This window comes from Acanthisitta chloris, unplaced genomic scaffold (genome assembly GCF_000695815.1).
Source record: "Acanthisitta chloris isolate BGI_N310 unplaced genomic scaffold, ASM69581v1 scaffold44341, whole genome shotgun sequence".
NCBI lineage: Eukaryota > Metazoa > Chordata > Aves > Passeriformes > Acanthisittidae > Acanthisitta > Acanthisitta chloris.
In genome coordinates this window covers 14,165-26,524 of record NW_008657375.1, presented here as the reverse complement: position 1 = coordinate 26,524, position 12,360 = coordinate 14,165, and the positions used below count along the sequence as shown (strand labels likewise).

General features: G+C 43.9%; 1 protein-coding gene across 1 annotated transcript; it reads left to right on the top strand.

The window, feature by feature from the left end:
• Window positions 1-170: 170 nt before the first annotated feature.
• On the top strand, window positions 171-11,730 carry DAGLB (diacylglycerol lipase, beta; the record flags this gene model as incomplete). Its single annotated transcript, XM_009084665.1, has 14 exons — window positions 171-322; window positions 2,329-2,503; window positions 3,344-3,605; window positions 4,559-4,684; window positions 5,715-5,842; window positions 6,799-6,925; window positions 7,277-7,360; window positions 7,796-7,873; window positions 8,225-8,305; window positions 8,395-8,522; window positions 8,989-9,057; window positions 9,153-9,225; window positions 9,645-9,898; window positions 11,306-11,730. Coding segments are annotated over 14 exons (1,927 nt in total), but the record flags the coding sequence as incomplete, so codon positions are not given.
• Window positions 11,731-12,360: the final 630 nt, after the last annotated feature.

Here is a 12,360-nt window from a genome sequence, read left to right as displayed (position 1 = left end):
TGCGGAGCCGCCGCGCTCCGCTCGGCTCTGACACGTCCCTTATGTAACAGGTCCTTCGCTGTCAATCCCCGCGGTGCTAACGGGGGTGGAAAGCATCGATCGGGCGCTCGCTTGGCAGTGTGCGCCGCTCCCTCCCGGCGCCTCACTTCGGTTATCTCGCTTCCCTGTAGGTGGATCGGGATTCTTGTCCTTTACACGGTTCACAAGGGGCAGTTCAGCTGTCCCGGGGGAGGATTGCTGCACAGCTACCTGCTCGTGCTCCTGGTGCTCCTGGCGGCCATAATATGTGCGTTATCCGCTCTCGTGTACATCAGCATGCAAGGTAAACACTTACTAATCCGATTTTATCTTTACCTCGTACGGTCGCAATAGTAATTTGTCTTGTTAATGTGGTTTTTTGAATCTGGAGCTGACATTATAAAGAACAACGCAAAAAATTGAGGTGGTTTGGTGATAGTCAAACTTGAAAAATTCTCTGCCAGCATTAATGGATTTGCTTTAATAGAACCCCCTCTGTTAGTCTGGAAACTAACATGATGAATGGACACAATAGTTTAGTGCAGCTAATGGTGATTTGCTCATTGCCATCAGAGCATGGTGAAAACTCTCTGTGTTCCATTAACACATGACCCCTGATGGAACCACTCGGCCTCTCTGACAGGGATTTAGGGGAATGTATCCAAAATCAGCTTCTCATCTGGAGTATTGTGTTAGCTTTGCCTCGCATAGGTTTAGTCATGGCTCGTCAAAGTCCCTTAGCTGCAGTGGTTGCTTGGGAAATAACACACAGAACAAAGTGATCTCTATAAATGTCACAACAAAACTAAGACAATGAATACTGTTAGAACAGGACCTACAGCTTGGAGTGAGTGGCTGAACAGAAGTAAGAACCCCAGTGCAACTTCTAGTCATTTGTAGGAATGGTTCATTTTAGGTTAAAAATGCTAGGAAAGCTTTTCTGCTGCTGAGGCACCTGCTTAGCAAAGTATTGCTAAGAAGATTAATTTGGAATATGTGTGTGGTCTCTGGAATTATAGAAGAGACACCACAATTTTGACTACGTTGGTCCTCACAAGACACTATAAAGAGTATTTACTTAAGTGGAAAGAAGCTTAAAGTGTGCATGAAGAGAAGCTATGCCAGAGCATAGCTGTGGAGGATAATCCTGGCCTCGAATCTGACCACTGGTTTTCCTAGAGTTTCCAGAGCAGGGAAGTAACATTAGCAAGTTCTGCTGTTTATATCAAAGTTGTGGAGGTGAGAGATGTAACTGTGCATGGCAGGGATAAAAGAGCCTTGTTCAGTATAGAAGTACATCTACAAGGCCATTCTGACTAAGAAGTGGAAGAATTCCAAGGCTACATTTCCAAGAAGGTAAATGGAGAGATGTGTTGGTTGGGTTTTGATTCACCTTTACACTGTACTGACATGGGCACTGGTGATGCCAGCAGAGAACTTGGCTGGAGAACTCCCACACTGGGTGGTGATGCTGAGAAAGGAAAAAGTTCCATGGGATTGTGTCTGTGTAAGCAACTGTGCTGCTGCAGTGCAGGCTGCAGCCTGGGAATGGGAGTTATCCACCTCTGGATCAAGGAGTTTTGTCACTGGGTGTGAATCACAGCTTTACAAGTGGAAAATAGTTTCCAAAGTTATTTCTGTTGTGCAGTGTTTTAAGCCTTTACAAATGATCCTGTCTGCACATGAGCCCACACCCCCCACTGCCTCATTACCCTGCAGTCAGCAAACTGGTTTAAGGAGATGAGCTGCCAGAAATCACTCCCTTTCTTATTGCCTAACAGTCTGAAAGGAAGAGGTTATCAGTAAACTAACAGAACAGCAAAGAGTCTGAGAAGTATTTGTCCTGGTAATGGTCCTGCTTTTGTTCTTTTGTTATTATTTAGTGACTCCATAAACAGAACTTCATCGGAGCCCAGCAAGGTAGCATCTAAAAAAATGTTCAGCCAAGTAAGAACTAAATCAATAAAAGCAGCCACCAAAAGGCATGAGGAGCTGTAGGTGGGCAGTGCTCCTGCATGCAGCTTTGGCTTATGCACAGCACTGCTGCCTCAAGTCCAGTGCAGAACTGTCTGACTGGAGAGTTATTTTGGGGTTTAGCAGAGTAGATTCTAAGAATCACAGCTGTAAACCCATTGTTGTTTGTCTTTTCCCACCCTCGGTGATAGCTTTCCATGAGTATGAAAATACTGTATAGTTTCAGTTCAGTTTCTTTCTGTAAAGCTCAGAAAGTTCATATTTTTGAGTAGGATCTTATGTATTTGAGATGCATTGGTGAACAGTTTTTGTTTTAAATCCTTTCTGTAATTTCAGGAACAATTTCTAATCCAGGCCCAAGAAAATCACTTCCCAAACTACTTTATACTCGCTTACTTCTCTATTTCCCTGAATTCATCTGGGCTGTGGTGGGAGCTGTGTGGGTGTCAGACAGCAGTGTGCAGTGTGAGAAGACTGTGATAAATGTCATCATTGGGACAGTTATTGCAAGGTAAAGGTCTTCCTAAATCTGAGCTTGGTAGTGTATGTGGAAGGGAAAATGAGTTGGTTTCCTTCCCTGAATAAGCTACTTGCCTTGAAAGTGAAGGAAAGGAGGTGTAGATCAGAAAGGGACAGTGGGAGTGTAGAAAAATGGATAAATGTGAAGAGGACAATGATTGGATCATAGAATCATAGAATTTTAGGGATTGGAATGGACCTTACAGATCATCTAGTCCCAACCCCCTGCCATGGGCAGGGACACCTCCCACCAGACCCGGTTGCTTGAACCTGGCTGTGAACACTGCCGGGGTGGGGGCAGCCACAGCCTCCCTGGGCAACCTGGGACAGTGTCTCACTACCCTCACAGAAAAAAACGTTTTCCTAATATCTAGCCTAAATTTCCCTTTTCTTCAGTTTGAACCCATTACCCCTTGTCCTATCACTGCAGCTCCTAACTGAGTCCCTCTCTGGCTCCCCAGTAGCCCCTGCAGATACTGATAGGCTACTATGAGATCTCCACACAATCTTCTCTTCTCCAGGCTGAAGAGCCTGGAGCAGATCACTTAACTGGTAGTGGAAAATGGAGCTGTCACACCTTTGGGCTGCTATTCCCAAAGCACAGGGCTGTGATGCCCTGTGTGAACTGAGCCAACAGCTTTGTCCTTGTGCCTAGTGCATTGAAGGCCCAACAACAGGACATGCAGCCCTAGGACAGTAGCAGATTGTGTCACACACAATGTCATACCTAGCTTTGTTTTCAGTCTGTCAAGTCTATAGTTGTGTTTTTGTGCACACTTGTCAGAAGTGTCTGGTTTCACAGCCTTTTATCCCACGCCCTTCTGTTTTGCAGTTGGGTTATCATCATCTTCACCATCATCGGAGTTGTAATTGTGTTTGACCCTCTTGGGGGGAAGAAGACGTTTTACCTCAGCGATGGAGTAAGTCGGAACCTGGAGAGCAGTCAGTCAGGGCAGCTGCTCTACAACGTGAAGAGCTCTGCCACCAGGGTGTGGGAGAAGAGGATCAGGTTGCTGTGCTGCTGCATTGTGCAGGACGATGACCATCGCGTGGCTTTCACCAGCATCGCAGAGCTGTTCCGCAACTACTTCTCAGTAAGATGGAAAGCTGTTCTTGTGTCCTGTTTTGACTAACTCTGAGTTTGTAGACATTACAGTACACTTCTTCCTTAGCTCAGCCAGAGGTCCATGCTGCCCTGTGCCTTGAAATTGGGTTTTGAATAGGCCAATTTCTAAATTAAAGGTGATTCTTCAGTGTACAGCACTGATTCTCCTCTCCCTTTAACAGAGGTTTCTGTCCTGTCACAAATGTGAAGGGCTGTGAGAAAACAGTATCTTTGTCCTTGGATAACTGGTCATGAGAACAAGGGTGGGTTTCTTTTCCTCAATGTGTGAAGATCCAGACATTTTTGTTACTGACAATGGGAAGAGAGGAGCAAAGAGCTGGACTGCTGTTTGACTATTAAAAACTGAGCCCCACAGTATGTCAAGGCAATCTTCCCCTTCTGGGACACTTGTGAGCATGTACAGACCAGAGTGTGCACATGCAGGAAGTTGCTTTTTGGAAACAGAGAACACCTGTGAAGTCAGAGTCTGTGTAGTATTGATTTAGCTCAGATTTGTGTCATCTGCTGCTTGGGCAGGCAGAGTTCAGTGTTCACTTTGACATCTGTTCACGATTTCAAGATGAACTGTTCTGTTTTTTTGAGCAGGACTTGGGCTGATTGGTAGCTACAGCCTGCTCAGGGTTTATAGAGTAAAGGGTCCTGTGTCATACAGATAGAAAACTGCCCCAGAGAGTTGGACAAAAACCCTTCAGCCTCTTCTGTAAGCTCCTTCTGCTGTCATCTGTCTTACTGAAGACAACATTCAGTCTGTGCAGAAGGGTGGGAGGTTAGATACTGCTGTGACCTGGTTCTCAGTGCATACTGTCTCTGAGTGAAACTCATTTATATGAACTGAAAAAATAAATTCCCTGTGCATTTTCTTAGGAGACAGTTTGTGGAGGTGTGGGATGGTTTTAAGCACTCTTTCATTTCTTTGTGCAGGACACTGATCTGGTGCCAAGTGACATAGCAGCTGGTTTGATTCTGCTCCATCAAGAGCAAGATAAAATGGAAAGTTGCCCAAAAGAGCCTGAAGAAGTCCTGTGTCATTCTCCATCCTCTCTCGTGGTAAGATAGGGTTGGTGCAGCCTCTGGTGTGATTACTCTGGGAGATGGTGCCAGATCAAATTGAAATGCAGTTCTCTCTGTAGAGATTTTAGTTGGTTTTGTTTCTTTTTTTTTTAAATCAAAATTAAACACTACTACAAAATTCAGAATAAATGAAGTTATTAATAAATGCAGTGAAAACATCTTAAGGAGTTTGTGGTCAAAACATTTTTCTGCTTTTAGATGAGTAGAATTTATGTCTGAAAAGGGGATTAAGTGCAAAAAGGAACCATTTGGGACATTTGATCACTGTTAAACAGCTGGGAGAGAAAGGGAACAGAGAAAATTAATATTTGGTGCTATTTACATAGAACTGGGAAGCTAATCTGTAGTGTTATGGACTGTTTGTCTGCTGCAAATACCCAGACAAGGTAAGAAGGAAAAACAGCATCTTTTAAATGCTTGCAGGTGGTGGGTTAGTTTGCTAACTCAGTTTTGCTTGTCTTTGGTAGTAAAATGCCACTATAAATTATTTTCCCTTCTTTTGGTCTGTGTTTCATAGAAATACATAATTTCACTTCAGCCAATCTTTTGGGTCCAGCCAGTATGATGGGGTTGTGCATTCTGCAGTGTGGGTTACTGTGTGTTTCAGTGACCTCTGACATTGGTGCCTGTGCCCATGATTTCCTTACTCAGGGATCTGCTGCAGGCTCTGGAGCCATTCCTGTCACATCCTTGAGTAACAGGTTTGGAGGGAATGTGGTTTTCAGCATTGGACTTATCAGAGTATCTGTATTGGAAGAACTGATTTAATGAGAGCTTTTCAAGATTCTTGAGCTGCCTAACTACACAAATAAACACAAGCTTTTTCCTGGAATATGAGTGGCTATTTTTAGTTCCTCTTAGACCTTGAGGTTTTCATTTTGAATAGTGGGTGTTTCATCATGCCTTGATTTTCACCAGTCTGTGGTCAGTTTTTATTCTGAGACTGTCTAACACATTCCTTCCTCTCTCTCTCTCTCCTTCCTTTTGTCTCCCTGTGTCCTTTCAGACCGATGATTTGGATGTGGAACTGGAGAATGCTGCTCACTACATGCTGTTTGCTGCAGCTGCCTATGGCTGGCCCTACTACATATACACCAACCCATTTACTGCACTCTGTAAGCTCAATGGTGACTGGTAGGTTTGACCCAAGAGCTTAAAAACACATAATAACTTTCTGCTAACACTAGTTAGATAGAAAGAATAAAGTAGTTACAGTAGCAATATTTTTGTTACATTAAATTCTGTCACTCTTGGGAGTACATGAGTTTGACTGGTAGAGTTATCTTTCACAAATCCAGTAGAAACAAAATCTCAGTGTCCTTACACCCTCAAACAAATTAGCTTTATTCTTAAGAGAAGTTTGTGATTGAGATAAATAAAATTCACTTAGCAAAATAACCAAGGAAGATTTGGAATTAAACCAAACATGTTTTAAAGTTAGGCTTTTTAGAGCTGCTTTTTGGGCACATGTGTATGTACAGAAATAAAAGTCTGTCAACAGTTTTCCCTATCTTAAAGGAATTAGCAAAAGTTCCCTGTCCCTCCAACCTCTCTTGTATTCCCTTTAACCAAAAATGTCTATGGTCAGTTTGCATATTGCTGTGTAGGTTACTGTATGTTTAAGTTACCGCTGACATTTGTGCCTGTAACCAGGATTTTCTTAATTAGTCACACGAAATATAAATACAACCTACTGAAATATAAATTACTTAGAGAGAAAAATTCTCACGCAAGACAGTGGATAAAACATGAGATAAGCCTGCTGTACAGAATTTGTTCTGAATTTCCTCTTTCCTTATTTGTATTTTGTCTCACTGGCCTGTGATCTTAGGGATTCTTCCATTTCTGCATTGTTTGCTCTGCTGATGGTCCTGGAGCACCAGGGTGTTTGCCAGTCCTTGAACTGAACATGTGTGGCAGACTGCCCAGGCACAGCCAGGCCTGTGGGCAGAGCTAACAGCTTGTTGGGAAAAAAAAGGAGCTTTTGATTCCTGGCAGAAATCCTTCTGCAAATGTAACTGAGTTTGATTCCTTGAAAGGAAACCTAAAAAAATTGGAACATGAAAGTTTTTCTCTTCTGTGTTTGTTAGTTGCGGAAATAGACCAACAGATTCTGATATAACGGGCAGTGATCGGCATAACTTTCACTTTGGATCCATCCTAAAAATAACAGGACTGCAGTACAGAGACTTCATTCATATCAGTTTTCATAACAAGGTAAACAATCTGGACAGGCATTCAGCACCAGCTGTAGTGATTAGTTCAGTTGAAGCAAGGGGTGAAGGGTCTAGTTTGCGTTCAGCATTTATACCGTGCAAGATGCAAAGCCAAGTGGAAACATTCAGTAGTGATTTTTTCTTTCTAATCTAAAGGAACAGCCACAAAACCATTGACATAAATCTGTCTCAGTATTGGAAAAAAAAGCATTTAGAATATCTAGATAAGAGACTAATTCAACCTCTTTCCATAATGCAATAGGGAGCTCAGTAAGAGCTTTCAGAAGGTGAGAACAAGTGCTTGCTCCTATAAAACCTTGGTGTCTTTACTGATTCCATTTTTCCCCTCCAGATCTATGAGATTCCATTTTTTGTTGCTTTGGATCACAAAAAGGAAGCTATTGTGGTTGCAGTGAGAGGAACCTTGTCATTTGAGGTATCATCCATCTGATATCAGTAATTATAGACATGAGTGAACTGCTGGTGCCTAGAGGAAATTATGTTATGCTGGCACATGTGACAGTAACTCACGGGTATGAGTCTTCCAGGCTCAAGTTGTAAGTCCTCCTGCCCTTGGATGGGTAATATTCCCTGTGCTACTGGAAGAGTGTGGAGAACAGGCAGTGGTAATTCCATTTCGCTGTGAGTGGAGCTGCATCTGTAGTGATGTGTTTGCAGCCTGGCAGCAGTGGCTGCAGGCAGAGCTGTGGTTGCTGTGTGTGTTTGGGTGGTGGTGTCTGGTGGCTGTGTCGTGTTGCTCACACTGTTGGCAGTCAGCTCGTGGTGTCCCTGTGGCTGTGCTGTGTGGCAGAGTGACCTGTGAGCCACAGAGCCCTGCAGGGAGGTGTGACCAGAGCTGTCTCCTTCACAGGACATTCTCACCGATCTCTCAGCAGACTGCGAAGACCTGACGCTGGAGGAGGTTCTGGAGAATGGCTTTGTGCATAAGGTGTGTGCAGTGTTTATAGATCAGCTCAGCAGCAGCCAGGCACACCTGGGATCCTTTAGCTCAGCAGGAGAGTATTCTCCTTGTAAGATGGATTGCATAAATTATTTCAGTGTTCGTTGCATCTGGACCTGCAAGGCAGAATTTGTAATCCTCTGGTCAGACTTTATGTCCTGTGAAATATTCCAAAGCCATTTTAACCCTTACATACAATACACACAGACCACTTGGTCATACTTAGACCTCTGCCAGAAGCATGTTAGGTAGAACTGGCTTTGCCAAAACCAAGTTGTTCTGTGGTGGTGTTGTGTTTAAACTGTGTACAGCCTTCTGACCTCACGTGCTCTCTCGTAGGGAATAACTCAAGCTGCAAATTACATCTATCGAAAACTAATAAATGATGGAATTCTAAACCAGGCATTCACAATTGCTCCAGTAAGTTACCTCCCAAATAGTTTGGTTTGCCAGAAAAATCACACAAAGCTTTTTCTGTGTCTAAATTTGTCTTCTCTTTCTGCCTGTAGGAGTATAAACTCGTGATAGTTGGTCACAGTTTGGGAGGGGGGACAGCGTCTATCCTGGCCATCATGCTCAAGAACTCCTTCCCCACACTAAGATGTTATGCCTTCTCTCCTCCAGGAGGGTTGTTAAGGTAAGAGGCTTCTGTTGGTTGGTTCTCTGACTAAGATGTAAAGTCTTCAAGTGAGCTGACAGGTGTGTTAGGTGGTAACTGAGGGCTTGACTGTGTTAAGGGTTTGTACATTCTCCACTAAAATTAGATTTGCTCCATCTTGAGTTACAGTTGAGGTCTTGGAATATTACAGAACCAAATGCATCTAGGGAATTCTGTCAGGTAGTACAACTAGAGTTTGAAACACATGTTGCAGGAATAAAATGCTCCCCTGACTAGTCTACCTCGGCTTGTTTGACATTACACACCTTAGAGTCAACACTGAAGTTACTCTGTCACCTGTAGCAAGTCCACCAAGGGATGACTGCAAATGCTGCTGCTGTTGCCACAGCTTTGTAGTTTTATTGAAAGATACAGATCATGCTAAAACTAAAGTGTGTTTACCTCTTTAGTGTATCTAAAATGTATCTTTTTTTTTTTTTTAAAGCAAATCACTTGCGGATTACACTAAGCACTTCATTGTTTCGATCATTGTTGGGAAGGACCTTGTTGCAAGGTGAGATGGAAATGCTTCTAACTTGATCTTCAGAAATGTGTTTGATTGCAGAGAGTAAGAGGCTTTGCTTTACTTTGTTCTGTGTTTTGGAACAGGTTAAGTATGCCCAACATGGAGGATTTAAAGAGGAGAATAGTGAGGATTGTGGCCAACTGCAACAGGCCCAAGGTAACCACATGCTGTTCCTGGTTAAAACTGTTACCTGGGTTCAGCCCAGCTGTAATGCAGGGACTATTGGTGTGTGTATTTTTGGTCTTCATGGTGAGAGTTCCAGTTGTGTTTTGGAACCTAAGTGTTTGTTTTTAATTCAGGGACATTTGTGTTAGTCTCCTGTCCTATAAAGCTGTGTGGTGGAAATTCAGATCCAACAAGACCCAGGAGATACTGATTTACAGCATCAAGGACCTGGAATTACCTGTTTGCTAGCTTTGCTGATAAAAGAAACTATTAAAAAAGAGAAGTTTGGGGAGCATGTGCATACTTCTAATGTTTTAGTCGTAGTCTCAGCTGATGTGTGTGCAAGCACAGAGCTAGAGTTGGTTTCTCAGAGATGCCAGAGGTCAATTCAGCTCTCTGTCTGATTTCAGTACCAGATTTTGCTGCGTGGCTGTTGGTACGAAGTCTTTGGAGGAGATCCTGATGACTTCCCAACTGAGCTGGATGGCAGGAACCAAGATGCTCTGACCCAGCCACTGCTGGCTGAGGAGAGTTTAATGGTTCATCGATCACCTTCGTACAATGCCCTTGAGGATGAGTCACACTTAAATTCACCACCTCAGTATCCTCATCTGTATCTTCCTGGAAAGATTATCCATATTGTCGAAGAATCCAGCTCTAGGAGGTAAGTGGAATATTGAATACCACTGTCCTGCTTTCCTATAGTCTCCTAAAGCTGCTTCTCACTTTCAAAGTGCATTGTAGTTTCCAGCTCTGTGACTTACCTGCGTGCCCAGTACCCAGCTCTGGTTACTGTGCCTCAGCCAGCCTTGCAGTTTCTGTTCTGTGCCTCACAGCTTCTTTCTCCTCAAGCCCTGGACACTGTTCCTCTTTGTCCATATATTGCAGGTGCTGAAGTGAGAATTTTGAACAGGCTTAGTGTTTAAAGTTAGCAGTGACAGGCTGCAGTTCCTGCCTGAGATCAGAGCTGCAGTTTGTGTCCTGGTAGTGGTGAAGTGATAACAAAATGCCACAGTGTTTTCTCACATGAATGTTGGTGATGAGAAAGAGGCCAAGTATTGCCCATAACAGCAGCCCAGCCAGGCTGGAGAGGTGCAGCTGCCCCAGCAATTCATGTGTGCCCACTCAGCCTCTGTTTCTTGTCTGTTGCTGCTTTTCTGTGGATGCAGGAAGGTAGCACAAAGACAGCAGCAAGGTGAAACTGCTGGAAGGCTGAGGATTGTGACTTTGTTGGGGCAGTGTTGTGTTCAGGGTTTTTTGTGTGTTTTGTTGATGTTGGGGTTTTTTTAGACAAAGCAACCTGAAACAGCCCACGAGCTAGAGAGGGCTCAATATCCTCCCCTTTCATTTTGGAACAGAAATAAGAGCATCTTTAACTTGCACAAGACTGTCTGACAGAAGAGAAAAGGAATTGTATCTTAGAGAGAGGAAAGAAAAGGGTTGGAGAAGAAATCCACTTTTTTCCTCCCATTCTTTAGTGATTTCCGTACGGGTTTTACAAGTTAGGTACTTGCACACCAGTGAGTTGGTGGCTTTTCTCAGTGGTTGCTCTTCTATTTTACTGAGTTCATTTGTTTTCCATCTTCTGTTCCACAGCACAGCAGTTAATCAGGGTTGGGTCCTTTTAATTGGATTACCACAAAGAGCTCCCATCCTGTATTTGGGATTTTAGTGCACAGAATGGCACAGCACATGTGCAGCATGAAATTTATTGCCTGGTCTCCTATTGCTCCCACTCTGCTATGTCCCTTAAATTTGACAGTAACAGTGTGAACGTGCAGTGTCTAACCCCTCCTTGCTCAGACTGTATCCCATGGTTCTGGGAGCAGGAGTGTTGGACTCTTTGATGGTTTCTTTCATTGTTCAGGCACAGTGTCACTTGGTGCAGTCCTGCCCTCAGGGACACTGAATGGCAGTGCTTGCAGCTGTTTGCTGAAGGTCAGAGCTGCACCTTCTGCTGGGAGAGAGTTCCAGTCCTCCCTCAGCAAGGTCAGGAGTCTCCAGGTTGTCTGTTCCAGTTCTGACAGTCTGAGCCATTGTATCTATCTTTGGTCTTTTTTTTTTTCCCTAGGTTGTGCTCTTCAGATATTAAATACACAGCAAGGTGGTCAAATGAAACAGTCTTCAGCAGCATTTTAATCAGTCCCAAGATGATCACAGACCACATGCCAGATGTTGTCCTCAAAGCTCTCAACAGTTTGTCTCAGGAACATGGGTCGTGTCTTTGTCAGGCACGTGAGTACAACCCCAGTGCAGTGTAAGCTCCAGGACGAGCTCTGGGGCTCTCTGCAGGGTTCAGGTATTCAGGACATTCCACTTTCATGCCTAAGTGGATTTCAGTACTTTTCTCACATTGCATCAAATGACCAAGGGTGTTGGTGCCCTTGTCTCTGCAGCGACCTGGGGGAATGTTGCGCTGTTGAAGCACAGATCCTGCTCCTCAGCTGAAGGTTGGGCTTTCCCAGCACAGCTCACCTGCTCCAGCTGAGCCTGTGCACTCGACCAAAGTGAATGTGTGTGGGGACAGTGGCCACGGGTGGAGCAGAGCCCTGACAGACCTCCCAGTCTAAACCCCAGTTCTGCTCCCAAGTCACTGAGGCCGTTGCTGTGCCGCGGGCTCTGCCAGGGAAGGTGGCTGGGAGGGCACTGCAGCTCAGGGCTGGAGGTGGGTGAGAGCCTGGCACAGGCTGCAGGTTCTCAGTGATTGCACTATTTTTGTTACAGATTGTACTGGCATCCTGGGGTGGGAGGGCTGTGGGTAAATGCTGCTTGGACATACATGTGCAATATTCTTTAGTTTACCTGTCTTTTGTACTTGTGGATCATGTCATTACTTTTATTGATTTTAAGCTAAACTAAAACTACTTAATGAGATGAAAAAAAGAAACCAAACCACTGTTCATGCCCTGGCATCATCTTGGTCACTTAGCTCTGGCTCCAACTGCTGAGCACTCACCTAATTCTGCCAAAAAAAATGTATAACCAGTTGTATTGATTTTAAAAGAGTGGATTCCTTGTTTCTAGTGTGTAACGATTTTAACTGTTTTCTTTTCAAGGCTCAGCAGCATTTATTTAAAAAAGAAAAAAATTGATGTAAAAGTAATGTGATGTGGTCAAGAATAACTG